The 19,540-nt window shown below is 40.8% G+C and overlaps 1 protein-coding gene across 5 annotated transcripts in view; it reads left to right on the forward strand.

Moving 5' to 3' along the window:
• STAT4 (signal transducer and activator of transcription 4) overlaps window positions 1-19,540 on the forward strand; it is a 44,209-nt gene that overhangs the window by 14,512 nt on the left and 10,157 nt on the right. For 4 of the 5 annotated variants that reach the window (XM_080399919.1, XM_080399922.1, XM_080399923.1 and 1 more), the window contains exons 4-16: window positions 3,342-3,440; window positions 4,233-4,325; window positions 6,261-6,339; window positions 7,907-7,992; window positions 8,889-9,040; window positions 10,218-10,376; window positions 11,350-11,442; window positions 12,300-12,359; window positions 13,925-13,942; window positions 14,023-14,116; window positions 14,957-15,001; window positions 18,267-18,350; window positions 18,619-18,717. In XM_080399919.1, coding sequence (XP_080256045.1) covers window positions 3,342-3,440; window positions 4,233-4,325; window positions 6,261-6,339; window positions 7,907-7,992; window positions 8,889-9,040; window positions 10,218-10,376; window positions 11,350-11,442; window positions 12,300-12,359; window positions 13,925-13,942; window positions 14,023-14,116; window positions 14,957-15,001; window positions 18,267-18,350; window positions 18,619-18,717 — 1,161 coding nt within the window. Of the gene's footprint in view, window positions 1-3,341; window positions 3,441-4,232; window positions 4,326-6,260; window positions 6,340-7,906; window positions 7,993-8,888; window positions 9,041-10,217; window positions 10,377-11,349; window positions 11,443-12,299; window positions 12,360-13,924; window positions 13,943-14,004; window positions 14,117-14,956; window positions 15,002-18,266; window positions 18,351-18,618; window positions 18,718-19,540 lie in introns of all 5 variants that reach the window. The other variant, XM_080399921.1, reaches the window with a different exon arrangement.

Genomic DNA, 19,540 nt, shown 5'->3' on the forward strand with positions numbered 1-19,540 from the left:
TACTTAATGTCACAACTTATTTATTATTTATCAATGTATTATCATTGAGTTGCAATCCATCTGCTAGGTTGCTGCACCAGAGGCTGTCAATACGGCACGTATGGGACAGAGGCAGCTGTTGGAGGAGGCAGAGCTGAGCACCGACAGGGCGATGCCCGCGCAGGTGGCGCACACTCAGCTCCGTGCCAGCGGTCCTGCGCTCAGAGCATCCAGCTGTCAGGAAGGCAGGCAGGGCCCGTTCCCAGCCTTGGATCGCTCATGCTGCCCATCCACCGTCACTCCAGCTTTTGTCGGAGGGGCTGCTGCCTCCAGGAGGGCAGGTGGCCGTTCCCTATTGACCTGCTTGGTGTCAAACTGAACCAAGCTGAACAAGCACCAGACAGGCACAAGTACAGGAATCATTCTGGGCGCAGCTTAGTGCTAGAGCTTTATGAGTTAGAAAAGTGAATTTTCACTTCAGCTCTTGATTCAGATGGTTTTCTTTTCATGAAACAAAGAAAAAGAGAAAGAGCTTTTTAACATTTTGCATATGAATAGTATCTAGAAACGCTAGGAAAGTCCCTGATACCTGGCACTTTTTCTGGGGGATTTTAAAACATCCCACTGTCAGAAAATTTTTTTGAAGTGCCTCTCCTACATAAATGCATTTTCCAGCTCCAAGAGAGGATTTTTATTTCTTCTTGACTTAATTAAATGAATTTTTACTTGACACCTTTTTGTCACAGGGCAAAGGCAAAAGGCAACCTTCGATGCTTAGAATGCCTGAATTGTGTTGGGCATCGGTAAGCTGGGACTAAACACTTCTCAAGCTTTGTAGCTTCAGATAGCCTGCAGGTACCAGCATGTGGTACGGGCCTCATGTACTAGCTCTCTACATGGAAGGTGGCACCCTGTTTTACCAGCAAAAAAATAATAACAACAAGCAGAAATTAACAGACATTAACTGAGGAATTAATACACACATCAGTGGATTTACACCAGTCACAGATTTGTCACCACAGCTTTCATCCCAAGGCTTATTAAAGACAGGACTTCTTTCTCCTCTAACCAAGGCGCAGATAGATGGGACAGGCTTAGCGGTATGGCTGACTGCAGCCGAAACAAGGCAAGCCTCTTCCCCCTCTGCCAGCCAACCTCTCCCGACTTCACGTGCGCTAGTCCTTAACAACGAACTCATCCTTTGCTGAGCAGCTTCAGCCCACTGAGGAGCAGGAAACCCACTCAGCAAAAAAGCCTGAGTGGTTTCCATCCCAGTTAGCTGCTAAGGAGTCAGGCACTGGGCCGGCACCGCGCTGCCTGGAGCATGACTGTTCTCTGCAGCAATTAATTTGCTCCGGCTGTTGCTGTTGGGCTCTACCTTCACCTTACTTCCACATGAAGCTCCACTCCACTCAATTTTTTGCAGGAAGATCATAGCCATGTCCCACAGTCCTGTGTTCCCTTCCCAAAGTTCCATCCTGACATAACGCAGAGACTGCTTGGGAATATGCTCAGTAAAGGGGACCAGGGATATATTCCTGGACCTGAAGTTCAGTTGTGCTGAAGGAAGTGTGCAGTGAGAACAGTTATTTCCCTTAGACCCAAGAAGCTGGCAGGGAGAAACGAGTGATGGCAGATCTTTGGCACTGTTTGCCATGGAAATCTGCAGTGCTTAGTGTTTCATCTGAGACATAGCATGTCCTGGGGTAGTGCTACTCACCACTTCTTTTTTTTCCAGACAGCCTCCTAAAATCACAGTCTAGCCCATAACGCCTGTTCCTCAGGGTGCTACAGATGATTGCTGGAGTTAAGCACCACCCTGTGCTGTGTTTAAAGCGCTCAAAGGATGCCCAGCACTGGGGCTGCTTTGGCTGTGCACTGGGTGCACTATGGGGCATGTACTTTATTTGTCCTGAGAAGACTTCAGAAACCCCAGAAACATTAGAAAGCTTAGTTTCATTGCTAGCAATGCCATGGCAGTCACAGCTGCTCTAGAAGGGAATGTTCTGTACATCAGTTATTTAGTTTTAAGAGTCCTATGTCTTTCACCTTAGCCTCAACGCAGAACCACAGTATAAGCAACAGCACGGTATTTAATACCAAATCTCCATAATTACAATTAACATTTTTAATACACTGTTTCTTTACCTTGTAATTGAAGTAAAAACATATTATGGAAAAGTCTTTCACGTTACTTGGATTTCATGCAAAAGCACCCAGGAAACGATTGAGTTTTGTCTGTCTAGTAAAAAGTGTTAGAAATATATGTTTACTGTCATAGTAGTTGGCATATAGAAGCAGTGTGTTAACATTTCTATCAGATGTGTTCCCACCCTGTTTCTAATACAACAATTGGTATGAGATATCAAAGGGAAACACAGCATCAGTTTAAGTATATATAAACTTACTGTGCCACATTCAGAGAAAGTAAGAATAAATTAAGTTCTGAGTGGCAGCAAAATGTGATGAGAATAAAAATTAATCAGAAAGAGGAAAAGATAACGAGTCCAGAACTGGAAACCATGGAGGAAAAGAAATTAACTGGATTAATTCTAGTGAATGGTTGAAAACATTATGAGCATTGAATACAGGCCATCTGAATGAATGGTATGTGAATACTGCATAAAAGGCACGAAGGATGTTGAGAAACACTGAACAAATATGTGACCGTGAAAGAAGCTGCTTGAGAGTCCTCAATGATTCCAATTTGATAAATACAGCACAAACCACTATGAGTTGAAATTGACCCAGTCCTCACTCACACATCAGCAGTTCTGTGCCTTATTTATGCTGGTGTAAAAACATAAGATATTTTTTGGTTCTTTGATTTGGGACAGGAGTTGCATCTTCCTTCATCTTAGGCACATTATTTATTGAAGGAGAAAAATTGTTCAGAGACATTAAAATTTGTCTTCTGGCTTTATGTTGAAGAAGCTTTTCTGCTCACATCATTACTGTATTGATATGCTTACAACTTTTGGTTGGCAGAAGTGCTACGTGCTAACAGTGACATCCTATTTCAAATGGAAGACATGATAAAATCGTGCCCAGAATGGGCTGACAGGAAAGCCCTTTCAAAACAGCTGCGTTAGCAGTGGAGCAATTTGATCTTCACATGGTGTACATCTCAGAGTTGTATCTTTATAATCTCCGTAGAACACTGTTAAGAATATTTTATGGCAATGGCACTAACTGATGCTCCACTGCAAGGCTGAACCAGCACCAACAAAGTTCAAGAACGGTAGGGGAGTCTTTTCCACCCACACCAAGCTCTAGCTCATAGACACTGAAGCACATGGTGATTTCCAGAGGGACACCCTGAATTCTGAATTTTTAAGAGTTGTATTGACTTCTGCTTACAGGGCAAATATCATGGTAATCCCATGCATATAGCAGTGATCATCTCAAACTGTTTAAGAGAAGAAAGAAGAATATTGGCTGCAGCTAGCATGCCTGTACAGGTAATGAATTACATTGCATTAATCTGTTCCGTGTTAATCTGCTCACATGCTCTTAGGACCAAATCCTGCCCTTTCATTCCACTAGAGTGATTTGTGTGCTCTAGGGGTTACCAAACATTACCCTTTAAAACTCATGTTTGTACTTCATTAGTGGCTCTACTGCTGCAAACATTGCTATAAGTGGACTTCTGTGTCACAGCTAATCTTCTGAGACTTTAATCTGTGGGAAAGGCTTTAAAGAGATTATTCTTTGCAAAACAGATGTGTATATTGTAAATTATGCAATGCATTAATGCACATCAATTATGTAATGCAAAACACATTCCATCTGATATGTGGAAATGGCATTGACAGGGTTTTTGTGTTCTTTGAAGAAAGAAAATATAAAATTACATATAAAACCTATTTTGGGGAAATTGTTACATAGTTAAAATCCAGATACAATTTTTAAGTCAAATGTGTCCTTTTTAATCACATATGGGTATAATACTTACTCTTACAGGGTGTTGTGACATGGGTCTTTTTCAAAAATCTAATAATCTGTATCTCAGTCTCTATAATTTACTGGATATTTACTGTTTGCATTATACCCAAACCTTTTCACCTTTTGGATTTCAAAGTTAAAGGAGCATGTTTTTATTTTCTGTGGAACTAAACATATTTGTCTGTTTACATCAGTCTCCAGCTGGTAGAGGACCAGATTCTGAATTCCCTCTCTATGCTAGAACTTGCAGTACAGTTGCTATCACCTGTTATTACTCATCCATTCATTATATGGTCAATGTGTTCCAGGGCCCACTGGAAAAGTCTCTGCAGAGTTCCACGGTTTCAGAACGACAAAGAAATGTAGAACACAAAGTGTCAGCCATCAAGAACAGTGCTCAGGTATTTTGGGTTGGGTTTTTTTTTGGTCCTGTTTGCTTTTTACACAGCAGTGATTTCCATACAGACATACCTGAACTATCTTTAAGCTAGGTAGCACAAAAACTTTTGCTAACAAGCTCTGCCACCCATTTTCCACTATTCTAAGAATCTCAGCACAGACTAACTACTCAGGACATACCTGGATCCTCAGGTTTTTACAGCTGCTCTGGGTTCAGTGTGCAAGCTACCTGTTTTAAAGCTGTCGCACTCATCCCTACGCAACTTGAAGGCAGACCACCAAGTGCAGTAAGAACATAAACCACTGTCTCTAAAAAGACGTGGCGTTCAGTAAATGCATTTCTGCAACTTCACCTCTTTTAGTAGCTGGCTTTCGTGACCTCTGAGTCACATACCGAGATCTTTGTAAAACTGAAGGCTGTGTGACATAATTATGTTTTGGAGACATGAGGGTAGAAGAACATTGGGAACTGATGGTAACAATTCTCCAGGAGTTTCCCATACCATTGCAGGGCAGAGGCAAACCTGTAGCAGTGTCCCACAGAGACCTTGAAAGCTCAGTCAGAGAATACCTGCCCATTCAGGTCAAGGCAGGATAAGGATTCAGATTACCTGCAGCCTTTTTGCTATCCCACTCCCAGCTTTGCAGCAGCCTCAGTTTAGAAGCTGTATTTGAAATATCTGCCCATATGCCATTCAAGAGCAATAGTTCTGGTATACTGGAAAGAGGTCCTAGTATCATCCTCTCATCAATGTCTCCCTACATGGTGAAGAATGGTTGGAGAGATGAAATCCTTGGAAGGATAAAGCTAGTTTTAGAAGAATGTGATACTAGATCTCTACCTATGTATAAAGTTATGAGAGTTGCAGAGCACAAGCAGGCAAAGCTGCAACCTAGCAGCCTACCATGCTGCTCCTTCTGCCTGCATGGGGAACCACAGCTATCCCTGAAAGGCCAGTGAAAATGAGAACAATTTCTAGATACAAGGGGGTTTTTAGTAGGTAATTAAGTTGAACACAGAAATCAGCCAGCTCCTTGTGTATGTAATTTCATACCTTAAACATATAATTTAAAAGTTTAGTCTCCAAAATAAAGAGTAAACCAAAACAGCTAATTCTGCATGTCCTAATTTAGCAAACAAGTTTTTGTGTTTTCAAATGCTTAACATGCACATCCCAGGGAACTAAAAAGGATTGTTTATGAGTGGTTGGCAGAATCAAGTCTTCCTATAAACAGCACAGAAACAGACCTTCGAAGTGAAACAAATGATTTCCTGCAGTTTTATTTTCCTTCTTTTGATGTGTCTTTTTTTGAATTATTGTTTGGTTACTAGAAAACACCTTCTAGACTTTCTGCAGTACGCAGGAGAACAAACTCTTGCAAAAAAGCTAAAACAGCAAAAATCTTTCATTTCTTTACTTGAATTCTTAAGTAATTAAATAAAGTCTCTGAGCTCAGCTCCTGCCTCTGGCTCCACCTTTCTTTGCTTTGCACACCCCATTCCCATTTCCATTGAAGTCAATGCAAAAGTATCCATTTGCCCTGCTTTAAAGTTCCAAGAAGAAAGTTACATTATTGGCATAATAATTTCAGTTTAGCTCAGGCTAAATATAATAATTCCCACTTTCCACTTTGTCACTGAATTAGAAAACACAGAGTGGTTTAGCTGTATCAACTACTGTTTGACTGTGGGAGAGAGAACAATAGTTGGTTTTCTGAACAAGCAAAACAAACCTGTAGTTACAAATGTGCATTTATAATTCAGTTGCCTTTTCAAAGTTTACAAGATATTAAACCGGAGTTCCCAGAATGGCTTAAAGATTTTCAGATGGTAGGAAAAGAAAATACTACATTATGTATTTATCCATTACAAAACAAATTCCTTTTTATGTCCCTGTGAACGCACAAATAATTTTACTTTCTTTTCCCTGGGAAAGATGACTGACCAAGATGTTAAATACTTGGAAGACTTGCAAGAGGAATTTGACTTCAGGTATAAAACAATACAAAGCTTAGGTAAGAGTTCTTACATTTTTTAGATTCTCTAGGAAATGGCTCATTCTGCAACTAGACCCCAGTATTCAGGGGGTTTTGTGCATTAGCCAGTTAATATATATAAAGATAAAAATGGATTTTTAGTCTATATGAAGTTATAGTCTTGGAACATAATGACTCTTTTGGGGTTAAGAGAATCTTGTCAAGCAAGTATAGTTATTTTCTATAGATAAGCTACATAATGGCATGAAAAATAGTACATTTTTAAAGGAACCTATTTTTTATTTCTTTGCCTTTGACTTGGCCCTTCCTTGACAGGATGTGGAAGAGCCTCTTATTTCTCAGAGCAGTTATGCAAAACTGAGGTTTTAGCCTCTAACTTGGCTTTCTGTTCTTTTGTGACCACAGTGGCAGTAGCCAGCTGGTAAGCGCCCTGAATGCATGTTCGGCCAGCCTACGATGGCTGAGATCTGCATGTGGCAGCAGTCCTTGCATGATCTCTTTCAGAAAAGAAACTGAGGTCCACTTGTGTCTGCTCGGGTATCTTCATATTATCTCCCTTTGAACAAGCAAAGATGTTGGGTTTGAAATATTCAAGTTCTTAAACGTGCCAGTCCTTATGTTTAAGGCTGGATATGGCCAGGCAACTGGAAGACATCAAGATGCCACGGTTGTTAGTCAGGCCAATCATAATTACTGATCATGCAGATGATTGAAGCCTGCCCCACTTGCAAATTAACACAAGCTTATATCAATTACTTTCAGGGCTTAACATTTCAGTGTACACAAATGCTCTACACCAGCACAGCTGGCGTACAGTGCCTTACAACGTGTGTGTAAGCAATTGCTGGGGCTGTCTGCCTCTACTGAAATGTCTATCCTAACGTAATGGGAAATGTCAATCCAGAGCTTAGCAGAGACAAGGTTGGCACCAGTTTCTTTTTTGAAGGTAGCATGAAAGATGCAAGAAGAGCAACAGGTGGGGGGAGGTGAGGGCAGGGGAATTGCTGCATATAAAAGAGCATGGGGCAAGCTTAGGGAAGCTTGAAACTAACGTGTGATCCAGAGAAGGAAAAAAGTTACGGAGCAGGGGAAATACCCAGTGATCGGTACTCCTGGCTGCCGAAATCCCCACAGCGAGGAACACTATCTCTGTTTCAAATGCCTAACCTCCATTCCCCCAGCCAGACGTGTAATTCGCATCAAGTCCAAAAAGCTTTCGTCTAGCTACTGACACCACACGCACGTTTCACTAGTATACAGATCAATCGGTGATCGGAGCAGATGCATATAACACGTGAATATGCACATGAGTAAGGAGTTTGTATATTTCTAGGTATCATCCATATGTTTTCTATGTTTTCTTGTTCCATATGCACATCTAAAGAGTGGAGTCATAAAACCTTATCTTAAACTTGTACTAAAGTTAGTCCATGCAAATGAAATTACATAATCTGCTGATGCCTGCAGTTTTTGTTTTCACAAATTCATGCTGCAGTCTGGTCATGGTTTTCCCCCTCTTCCCCTTATAAACACACACATGCACCCACAAACACATTTATACTGACTTTTTTTTCATCCCCTGCAGAGCAGAGCGACAAAAACAGCGCCCTCATTAAACAGGAAATGTTGGCCTTGCAGGTGATGCTCAATACTTTAGACTTCAAGAGAAAGGTTAGTGACATGTTTTGTCATTTGTGGTTTGTTTGCTTTCTCCCCTCATTCCCACACCAAGCACTCAAACGCTTATGTGTGCCTTTTAAAATTCTCCTCCCAGAAGAACAGACAAATAACATAGGAAAAATCCACGAAAGGTTTGGGTGGGCATGGGTGATTCTGACTAGCAGTTAAGAAATCGGCAGTTAAGTAACGGCTCAATCAAGGTTACGGTTCTGCACACCTTAGAAGTGAGGTGAGGTTGTCAATTCACAGGACCTCTTATGTACTGTGCCAAATGGATAACTTAGCTGGCAATCTGTAGCTTTTAAAGTAAATAAGAAGTACTGAAAGTAAATGTAATTAATATTTGCAAAGAAAATATACCAACCCCAACAACCTACCGACGGTACCTTGCTCCATGCAGCAACAGAGACTTGTAAATATGACAAAGATTCCCCAGGTCACTTCTTTACTGGCACAGAAAACAATACATTTAGGCAATTTGTTTGAGTCCATGTAGTTTTTATGGTTAAAAGCGAGCAAGCAAAAACCCAATGCACTGGATATGATGCAAAACAGAAGGAGAACTTTTTGACCTTGATGGTGCTTGCAAGTGTCAACATCTTGGAGGTGTTATGCCCACAAAGAATGCAACCATCCTCCCTCCCACCTCTCTACCCCCCCAAAAAACCCCCAAGTTTTACCAAGGAAGAGTTCATAGAGATTCAGGATTACTTTCAAGTGATGAATCCAGTCACCTCTGAGTTAAAGAGGCCAAAACGGTAGGGACTAAATACACTTACTTTCAAAATAATTGGGAAAAAAAGATACCTAACTGGCACTTTCTGATAATTGCTGAATTTTGTGGCTGTTCCCTGTGGTCAGTTTATGACACCTTTCCTATTTTACAGGAAGTACTCAGTAAAATAGGGCGTGTGATTCATGAAATCGATATGCTTATGAGCAACATGCTGACTGAAGAGCTGCTAGACTGGAAGAGACGGCAGCAGATTGCCTGCATTGGGGGGCCTCTCCATGGTGGGCTTGATCAGCTCCAGAACTGGTAAGCTTGCCTTGAGCTTGTGTTTCCACTGAAAACCACAGGAAGTCTGCTGCACATGAGATGATCATTCCTTTAGATTAGTTGCCTTGCTACCTTGCAACAGCAGCAAATTAATTAGCAGCTAAGCAAGTAAATAACTAAAAATACAATTTGTTTTGGTGGGCAATGTTTGCTATTCGGAATTAATAACGTTACAGTGAACTGCTGAGCCTGAGCTGTGGTAGTTGCTCATTTTTTGGTTTGACAGTTGTTCCAGATACATGATGCATACCCTCTCGGGAGTTTTGCTTGAGTAAGAACCGTGCTGGCTGTTTGTCACTGAGGACAGTGGGAGTTTTGTCTAGGCAGGAGCTGGGTAGACACTTTATGCTTTGACTCACTAGGTACGTCACTCCTCCAGACTTCAAACTATGCAAGAATTGAATGGCAGTAATCTTGTGGTGACAACGATAAAGGTGATTGCAAATAAAAAGAAAATAGCATTATATTTAAAAAGGTAACATAGCCAGAGAATGTCAATGTCCTAGTCATTTGTCTCCCATCAAACTTCTCTTCTGGAAAAGGCGAAGTAAAAAATAAGAAGAAAAAAAAGAAACACAACCAATAACCTTTTTAGATTTGAAGAAAAAAAGTATTTTTTGCCTTTTTTGTATGTCGTTTTTTTCCAATGAAGTTGTTAAAAATAGCATAAAAGTGTGATTTTATATACACATACCCTATTAAACGGTTAGCATGTGTGTTTGGATTTTATTTTCCTTATTGTTTTATACTTTGTCAGTCTTGGTAACTTGCTCGTTTTAGATAAATATTATCCTTTTAAAGAATACATTTTGCAAATCTACTGAGCTGTAGGAAAGAATTAAAATTGGCACAAGTGCCCTGCATGTAAAACATCAGGACCATGTATTATTTCTTCCAAATTATCACAGACAGCATTGCATTGCTGTTGATAAGGCCTGTAGCAGAAATATTTATCTTTGAAAATGAAGTAGGTAATTTGCCTGATGTATTTATACACTCATGTAAACAAAAGATGAATGGACATGAGTTTGGATAAAGATTGAAAGCACCAGGCGGTACTGATTCTGATCTCCCCAAGCAAGAACTTCAGTAGCCATTGTGTTCCAAGAAGTGGATTAGATGCAAGATTGCAAACTGATCTTTTGTCTTGCTGTAGTTTTACGCTGTTGGCAGAGAGTCTTTTTCAAGTTAGAAGGCAACTAGAGAAACTGGATGAACTGTTGACCAGACTGACTTATGACGGGGACCCGATCCCAGTGCAGAGACCTCAGCTGCTGGAAAAAGTCAACTTTCTGCTCTACAATCTTTTTCGGAAGTGCGTAAGCCATTGTCAACGTATATAAATTTACCTGAAGTGGCACAAATTTATTGGTAACAATGAGACCATATTGTTAAGAAGAAAAAAAAAAAAAGAAAAAAGTTTGATTCCCTGAAGATCTTAAAGACAGAGTTTCCAATATAAAAAGTATGTACAGCTGTCATCAAAACTCCTAGAAGCTGAAAGTGCCAGGCAGCTCCCAGTGTGTGGCAGTTAAGGGTTTGTGACTTAAGTCCTGACTCTAAGCAAACACATAAAATCCACTTATTTCAGTAGGAGTTATGTATGTACTGCTGAGAAAAGTCTTTGGGTTTTTTTGTGGGGTTTTATTTATTTATTTTGGGGAGGGTTGTTGTTTTGGGGGGGGGTGTTTGGGGTTTTTTTGTGTTGGTTTTTTTTTTTTTAAAGTAAAGTGGCAGGTGCTAATTTGTTCCTTGTCTTTCCTCTTCTCCACAAAGACATTCTTCCCACCCCATTTCACTCTTCTATTAATAGATAAAATATTATTATCATCAATCCTTTTGCCTTTTGTACTGGCTATACTAGAGATATACCACAAGTGACTATTTGAAAGCAAAAAATTATCAATTGTTTTTTTATGAAAAATGAAAAAAGATAAAATGATTGTTTACTTTCATTGGAGCCAGGATCAACGTATTTTCATACTCTGTTTTATGGTTCTGATAAAACCCTTGGTCTTTCAGACTTTATATCATATAGACCTGGTATTTTAAGACTATGGAATTTTCTTTGTTTTGGTTCTTAATGTATTCCAAATATCTGTTTGTTATGGGAACAGTTCACCTAAGACCACTGGATCATTTTGAGAACTGGGAGATGGAATACATACCTCCCACTTCACCTGTAGAGAAATAAGTCTCTAAGAGATACCAGCACTTTTTTTACCCCCCTAATATAGCTGTTTATGTATATTCCTAACAATCTATTTGTTTCACTTACTTCCACACAGTTCATTCGTGGTTGAAAGGCAGCCCTGCATGCCAACACATCCCCAGAGGCCAATGGTTCTTAAAACGTTAATACAGTTCACTGTTAAATTAAGGTAAGGAAAGGACACAAAGAATCCAACACAAACTCCTTCATTTGCGTACTGCATTTTATCCTGGGAAAACTGAGAAAGCACAGCAGACCAACTTGTGTCAGAGATCCTTTTGACTCCAGAGAGATTTTCTGGAATGGGGGTATAAAGGCCATAGAATCTGTCACAGTAAGTGGCAATAAAGAGTAAATCAGTGTGAGGAAGAAAGGCAGATTGTGACTGAAAGGCAGGACCTTTAGGGTTCTGTATGCATTGAATTCCTGTTTTAATGACTTTGCAAACTGAGCAAGTAACGATCTACATTGTACAAGCCAACACCAGACTACTCGGAGCCACTTTTGCATTTAGGAAAGCGTCACTTCTGCATTTTGGGGGGCTCTGGTGAATCAATGACAAGTTATTTCTTTCCCACTAGCTCCTTGCCCAATTGTGAAAAGAGCAGAGATTGGAGAGGAACTCTCATCTCGTTTCCACCTTGCAGCATAAAGAATGCATAGAGGGCTGGGATGTGTGGAAAGGGTACATGGAAGGAAAGTACATCTGCACATCTACGGTGCAAGCACAGATTATACAAATCCATATCTTAATTATTACTTCTTTGTTGCCTCTCTAGCCATTCCCTCAAACACATTCTAACTTTTCTACATACTTGCAGGGAGGGTGAAACACCTACCACTGGAACAGCCCAGCTCCTCTTTCTGAGTATACGGCCCTGTAAATCATGATATAATCCTAGATGCCTAATCTGTTTTCAGATTATAATCATTTCAGATACTTTAGTGTGGAGCTACTGGTCTCTAATATTTTCTGGTGATAAATGTATTCTGTTAATACTCACTTTTATATTTTCTGTTTTGAAGGTTGCTAATTAAATTGCCAGAGCTGAACTATCAGATCAGAGTGAAAGCAACTATTGACAAGTAAGAAACTTTACAGTGAAGATATTTTCTCTCCCACTACAGAGACAAGTCAGGTTTTTCAATTGCTACCCTATCTGATTTAGAAGTTGCTCTAAAGAGAGAAAAAAACACAACCCACGGTTAAAACATCAGGGTCATGCTTTTCTTTTTTTGATGTGGAAGATTTCTCTGCCAATGTTTTTTTTAAATCTGTTATGCCTAATTGATGTTTTCAAATTAGAGGTAAGAAGTCCATTTAAGATTTGTTTCAAGACTTTGATAAAATTCATCATCCCGAAACAGCAGCATCACACAAAAACTTTAAATCAAACTGTATTGCATTCATGGGATAGTTTGAAATACTTTCAATAGTTTGAAATGGGATAGCTTTGATATACCACTTATCTCTGCTTATGTTAATAGGCCCAGTACCTTCAATGCAGCTGCTCCAAGTAGTACACAAAGCTTGTGCTTGAAAAGGCAGTGCTGTAATTAGTAACTATGGTAGTTTACAGAATTTTACCCCTGCCTGAAATTAAGGCTGCTGCATAAACTCCTCCTTTCTAAGGTGTTTGGTTCTCCTTTGTGTTCCCATTATTTCTTACAGTGATCCCAAATGAACAGGATCCCCAGGCTGATTGTTATTTCCTGAGCAAAAAGGATCTCAAAGCCTGTCTGTAATACGTTTGTGAAAACAGCGTTAACGCTGCCTGCTGTATTTCTATTTGAGTTGATGCATCTTCTCTTCGCGAGGTGTATTATTCTGAGCAATACCCAGTGCTGTAGAGCAATCTTGGTCACGGATAGGTCAGGGCGCCCTAGTGTGATAAGGCGTGGGGCTGAAGGCTTGCTGACAAGGTATGATTTCAAAATCAGCAAAGGTGATTCAAGTCCTCGCCACCCCCCATCATCAGCCACAGGTACGAGCTACCTCCCTTCTTCTGGCTGCTGTGCTTCTGCAGGCCCCTAAAACCCACCTTGCCCACACAGACATTTGGCCCAAAATAAGGAAGGAAAACACTCGGTGAGGAAGGAGCAAGAAACAGGCCAGGATTGATTCTTTCAAAAGCTGTGTCCTGTCCAGTCTGCTGCTGTGCACATGGTCTCCCAGTACACCACAAGCTATCACAAGCTATACACAGTCTTGTATTGTCCCAGAAGACAGGTGTGCAGGCAGTTAATACTGCAGCTTTGAGTACAAAATCAAGACTGGTCGGGGTCGAAGGGACCTCTGGAGCCCATCTGGTCCACCCCCTGCCAAAGCAGCGTCACCCAGAGCAGGCTGCACAGTCATGCCCAGGTGGGTTTTGAACATTTCCATACCCACTTCCATACCATTTTCATTCCAGTGGCAGGGAACAAGCTAGATTAAGCATACTGCTTGCATCTAGCCAGATGCAGAAGTTTAACTGGACAGTACAAATGTGGGTTCTTTAGTTAAAACATTGCAGTTGTATTGGTAACACAAATCAACTCTGAGAAGGCAAAATCTACCAATTCAAGATAGGTTTCTCAGTACAAGTTACGGCTTACATATCTACTGATTCACAATCTGTTTTCTCTCCCCTGCCCCTCTTCTATTTTAGGAATGTTTCAACTGTGAGGTAAGAAAATAAAAGATCATATTTCTTAAATTATCCCACATGACTTTATCTGAGTACGTAAGTGTAATGTCCTCCCGTAGTAATCGTAGATTCGTTCTGTGCGGAACACACGTGAAAGCAATGAACATGGATGAATCCGCAAACGGAAGCCTGTCAGTAGAATTTCGCCATTTGGTAAGTTTGACTGCTTTTGTCCTTGTCATGTACCTCTGATAAAGAGATAAAAAATTCTTTAAAAACTATGCAGGGACAACTGCATTACTGTCAAGCCTACGCTCATTTTCTCGTTCCTTGTACAGAAAGTTTACTCCTATAACCTCTTTATCCCATTCCATACTTTATTACCTAAAATAAGACTGTATGTTTTCACAGAAACAACAAAGCAAATCCTAATTAATGCCAGAAAAGGAAAAGACTAATCATGGTGAATTACACAGCTTCTCAGAAACTGAGTTTTATTAAAAAAACCCAACCAACAAAATCTCCCAACAAGCCAACCAACCAACTAAAATACCAAAACCCAACCACCACCACCACCAATGCTTTAGATCTGGTTGAAATGAATGCCTGCAGTAACTGTCTTTCGGGAGACTAGAGTACCGCTTCTGTAACTTCTCTCATATCCCAGGGAGTCATGCTTTCTGACTAGACTCCTTCACCTATGGTGGGGTTTGGTTTTTTTGGCTTAACCACGGATGCAGTGCATCAGTGCAGTTTTGCAAAAAGAGGTAGAGATCGGTGGTCTTTAGTGCTTGTTTGGATTACATGCTTCACAAACACCCTAAATAATGCTTTGTTACATTAACTTAGTTTCTTAAAAATTCTTTAAAAATATCAAAAGACTATTCACTGAATAGACTTTTCAAGGCATAGTGTCAAAGCCTTTGTTACAGAGTATTTGTGTACTGTAAATAGAACTTTATCGTAAGAGCATCACAGTTACAAACTATGTTCTTTATATGTACTTCTGTCTATAGTTCCTTTGGCACATAAATATTGTTTTGCTTTATACAGCAACCCAAAGAAATGAAATCAAGTGCTGGAAGCAAAGGAAATGAGGTTTGTGCATTTATTTTATGTTATTTTTTATTACTCTCACAAGTGTTTTAGATTAGATTTTATTTAAATCAAAGAGCAACCGTAAGTTGTTAAATTTTGAAATATATATTTTCCTTATAATAAGACCCAATTATCTTACAAGATTAAGTATGATGAGAACTTTTTAGAACTACTCATAGAAATTTTAATTACGTAGTTCACATTTCTATATTTAAAAAGTTACAGCAGAAGGTAGGAAGTAATAATCTGAGTATATACATTCCTCTGTAAGGCTGCCTATTTGGTAATTTACATTTTGAAAAAAACCCAAGCTTTTTGAGGTTTTTGTTGAAGCAACGTTTCCTAGAGGAACGGTTCTTTAAATGCATATTCCGTTGACCAAGTTCACAGCTGAAGTAAGGGTAAAATTAGATTCGCATCGGAGAAGTTTGTGTGCCTCAGCCAGGACCGCATGTGCTGGGGTGACCAGCGCCCCCGCACCGGCGGGGGGCTCCCCTCTGGCACTGGCACTGCACTGTGGCACCCCAGCCCTAAAACCAGCTGGTGCTTGGCAGCACCCAGATTTCAGACACATCCACGTGCCGCCTGGCAGACGAGGTGGAACGCTATTGCAAGGGCGTGCTTCCTAGCGGAGGAGCCTAAACCCGCACGTTCTTGCTTTAACGGAGGCCAGAGATCAGAAGTGTTGGCGTCGGGGCTAACCCACACCCCAACACCGTGGCCCTGCACCGCAGAGCGCTCCTTCTGCCCCTGTGTGTCCCCCAGCACCCTGCACGTCCACACCACCGCCCCGTGCTCCCCAACTGCCCAGCTTCTCACCCCTTCCCCTTCCTCGGCACCCACGCAGCTTTACCCTACAGCCCCCTGCTCAGCTCTGGCTCCCTGCAAACCCCAAGTCCACTCACTGTCTGCCCCAGACAAGAACCCGAATCACAGGCCAGAAAGCCCCTGCCCTCGTGCCCCCACCCTCGGCATCGCCGGCACGAGGGGGACAGAGAACCACATCGCATCCAGCAGCTGGAGGTGGCAGGCAGGGGGGCAAAGGCACGAGTACACCCAGACCCGAGGGTGGCCGGGGACCGTCGCTGCGCATCTGACCTTGCTATCGAACAGCAAAAACCTGCAGATAAATCTCTGACTGAAGCCGTCTCTGCCAACACTACCAGAATAATTAGTGTCTCCCAAGGTAACTGCAGCCCTAAGAAGCTTCTATGAACGCCACCTACTGACATAGGAAACGAAACGGCCTGTACTGGTTTAAGGTTGTCTCCACACCAGTATAACTTTTTTTGTCACAGTAGAAGCACTGAGGGTAAAGTTTTATTGAAAAATTTCAAAAAAAGATTTCAAAACCAATAAAATCACTCGTATCACAGCCCACATAGATAAAAGTTATACAAACACAAAAGTTACTACAAGTAGTATTGAAGTACAAAGCAAGGGTGCGATCAGCATGGGGAATTTTAACCAAACACCTAAAGCAGAAGGTACTTGTGCACGCTTCACTCGGTTTTCTGCACGGAGTAACTTGCAACCTGATTAGCAAGACTGAAACTCAAGGCTCCCCTCCCGGTTACTTTGCCACTTGCAGAGTCATTTGCATGGAGACAAGCAAATGCAAAAACGTAGGTGTGAAAATGTTGGCACTCTGCTTTTGGTAGCATTTTACTCCCCCTTTCACATATTGTGCTTTTATATCTATAAAAACATAGGGCTGTGGACCATTAGGGCAGCTGAGCAGCGACATGGTTCACTGCTAACTGATTTCCTCAAACAGCCTCTCCTTGGTCAAATCAGGCTGGGAAATCATGATTAAAAAAACCAGCCACAATGTGTTCATGCTATTAACAGCAACCATAGTAATTTCAAAACTTGGTTTGTTATAGGATTTTAGTAAGTGGAGATTGTAGTCGTTAAATATGAGTTGCCTCATAAAAAAAATGTGGAAGCTCTGTATTTGAGATTATTTGTCCTTTCACATAGATATGGCTGTTTGCCTAGATGGTCTTTCTATCAGAAAAAATGAAGATTTTGCAAAATCAGAATGCAGAGGAGTGGAAAGGGGAGTTTCACCAACACTTTTCAACTTTGTGCCCATAATACAGGTTGAGCTGGATTGATTCTACCTGTATGAAGACATTTGAGCTCATTTGATGGATGTTTCATGTAAAAGCCTTCAGCTCTAAGCTGGATTTTCCCTTTGCAAGGCAGATTATTATTCAGATGCCTGAGGATCTCCTGTGGTCTCAGTCTCTCATTTATACAGGATCTTTTATTGCAGCAGCCTGTACCTGTGCTGCAGGAGGGGCTCCATGGGAAAGATAAGGCCACAAGGCACTTTCCCAAGGAACGGTTTTATTTTACATTGGCTGACAGCAGAGTATTTCAGTAAATGGAAGCATTTTGATCTCAGATTTTTTATTGGGATTTTATTTTTTTTAAGTCTGACAACACAAATATGTGATGGAGAGGGGAAAACCACAACAAGAAATGGGGAAAGGACAAATAGATATTTATATTTTAACTTCTGGGGGTGGAAATGTATTTCAAAAGATCTCTTTCCCAAGGGGCAGAGATATGCATCTTTACAGAGCCATGCTGGTTTGTAATCAAAACAAAAGACTTGTACTACAAACCTTAATCAACTATGACAGATATTTTTTTTTTTTTCATCCAAGAAAAGCTTGGGTTTTTTTTAATACCAGATTTACTATGGATTAATTAATTAGGCCTCTACTCCTTCAACTAGTACTGTCTAAGTATGTTTAAAACAAACCTGTGATCCCAGATGAGGGTCTACACGTCATTAAAACTGTGGCTTTTTGTTTTATTTCCGGTTTGTTTCTCCTGGAAGCTTGACATCTCTGTTTAAACTGGAATTGTCAGTCAGTAAAGAAACTTCAGGAAAAGTTGAGACAATCTTTATGAGTCACAAAAAAGAATGTGAACTTTTTGCGTATGAATCTGTGTTTTAAAGCATCATTTTAGAAGAAGTTAAAAGCAAAAGTTAAAAGTGTAAAAGCATGGCTTTAACAATGTCAAGGGGTTTTTAGGTTCATCAGAAAAGAACATCCACTAGACTTCTGGACTAACTTAATGCCAAAATAAAACAAATAATTTATTTCCTTCACTTCCCTCTTTTCCTGTTCTGCTACATATTTGCTACATGTTTTCTTTCAAATTTGTGTTATCTCAGCAGTCAGATGACTAAAACATGTTAAATGCCAACTGCATTCACAGTTTTATAACCTGCTTACTTCCTCAGGGCCCTCACATGGTGACAGAGGAACTGCACTCCATCAGCTTTGAAACACAGGTCTGCCTGTATGGATTGACTATAAATCTGGAAGTGAGTATTCCAGCCAGATTTTCTAGGGCAAGAATAAAAACCATTTTCTAGCAGCTTATAGAACCGCCGCTGTGTTGGGCTGGACCACAGGTCCGTCTATCCTAGGTGCTACCTTCAGCGGTAACTATAAGCAGACCCAAGATTTCCAGAAGTTCTGGACAGAAGTGTACGCTTCAGGAAGGAAGAGGGGGCGAAAAAAGCAAAGCATAACACAGCGTTAACACTTTCCTTCGCTGCATTTACATACCGCATTCATTCTTTCTACCAGACCAGCTCTTTGCCTGTGGTGATGATTTCCAATGTCAGCCAACTACCCAACGCATGGGCTTCTATTATTTGGTACAATCTGTCAACCAACGATCCTCAGGTAAGTCTTCAGTATGCAAGTACCACCCTTCTGCATTTTCATGTTTCTATTATTTGGTTACCAAATATATTAGTTATAAAAATGTTGTGTTTCCCTCTGAAACTGGCCTTATTTTTTTCACATACAGAGTTACCAACGTAGTATTTTAATGTTGTTTGCTTCACCATTTGTTCCCTGCCCAGATATGAAACCACATGAACACTTAGCCTTCCCTTTTGCAGGCTAAAGCAGTAGTTTTTAAACTAAGAAAAGGTGATAGCCCTTCTCCACAACTTTTCTAATTTGAATATGGATGCAGCTGACCAAAACTGTACACGGTACAGAATAAATCTACTAGTACAATTCAAAAGTAGGTGTATAGGTGGGGGGTCTGTAATGTGCTTAACTGCTGCTTTCCCTCATACGTTTTATAGGAGCTAGTGCTTTCTATGGAGAAGATTGTAAGTGTCAAGTAGCCCTTTCTACTGGCTCCAACTGTGAGCAAAAGCAAAATCGTTCTTTCTCAGCTCCAGCTGGCTCAGCACATATTTCAGATTCAGTTGCTGTTACTCTGCAGGTTGTAGAACAGTGGTGTCAATAGCTCTCAGGCTTTCAGCTGGGGATTAGCAGTCACATAGATGTTCAGAGGAGAGAAAGGGTAAGACAGTTTACAGTGGCGTGCACCTAGGAGTGATGGGAGGCCAGCTGACCAGCAGCCTGGACTGCGTGATCACTCCGTGATGCTTCAGAGAGTTTTTGCAGTCCTCAGGATGGTCATTACGTGTACAGTCCAGAAACCAAATGAAAAAACCTAAGATGAGCCAAACGATCCAACAACTTACCG

This window comes from Falco punctatus, assembly GCF_963210335.1.
Source record: "Falco punctatus genome assembly, chromosome: 8".
Lineage (NCBI taxonomy): Eukaryota > Metazoa > Chordata > Aves > Falconiformes > Falconidae > Falco > Falco punctatus.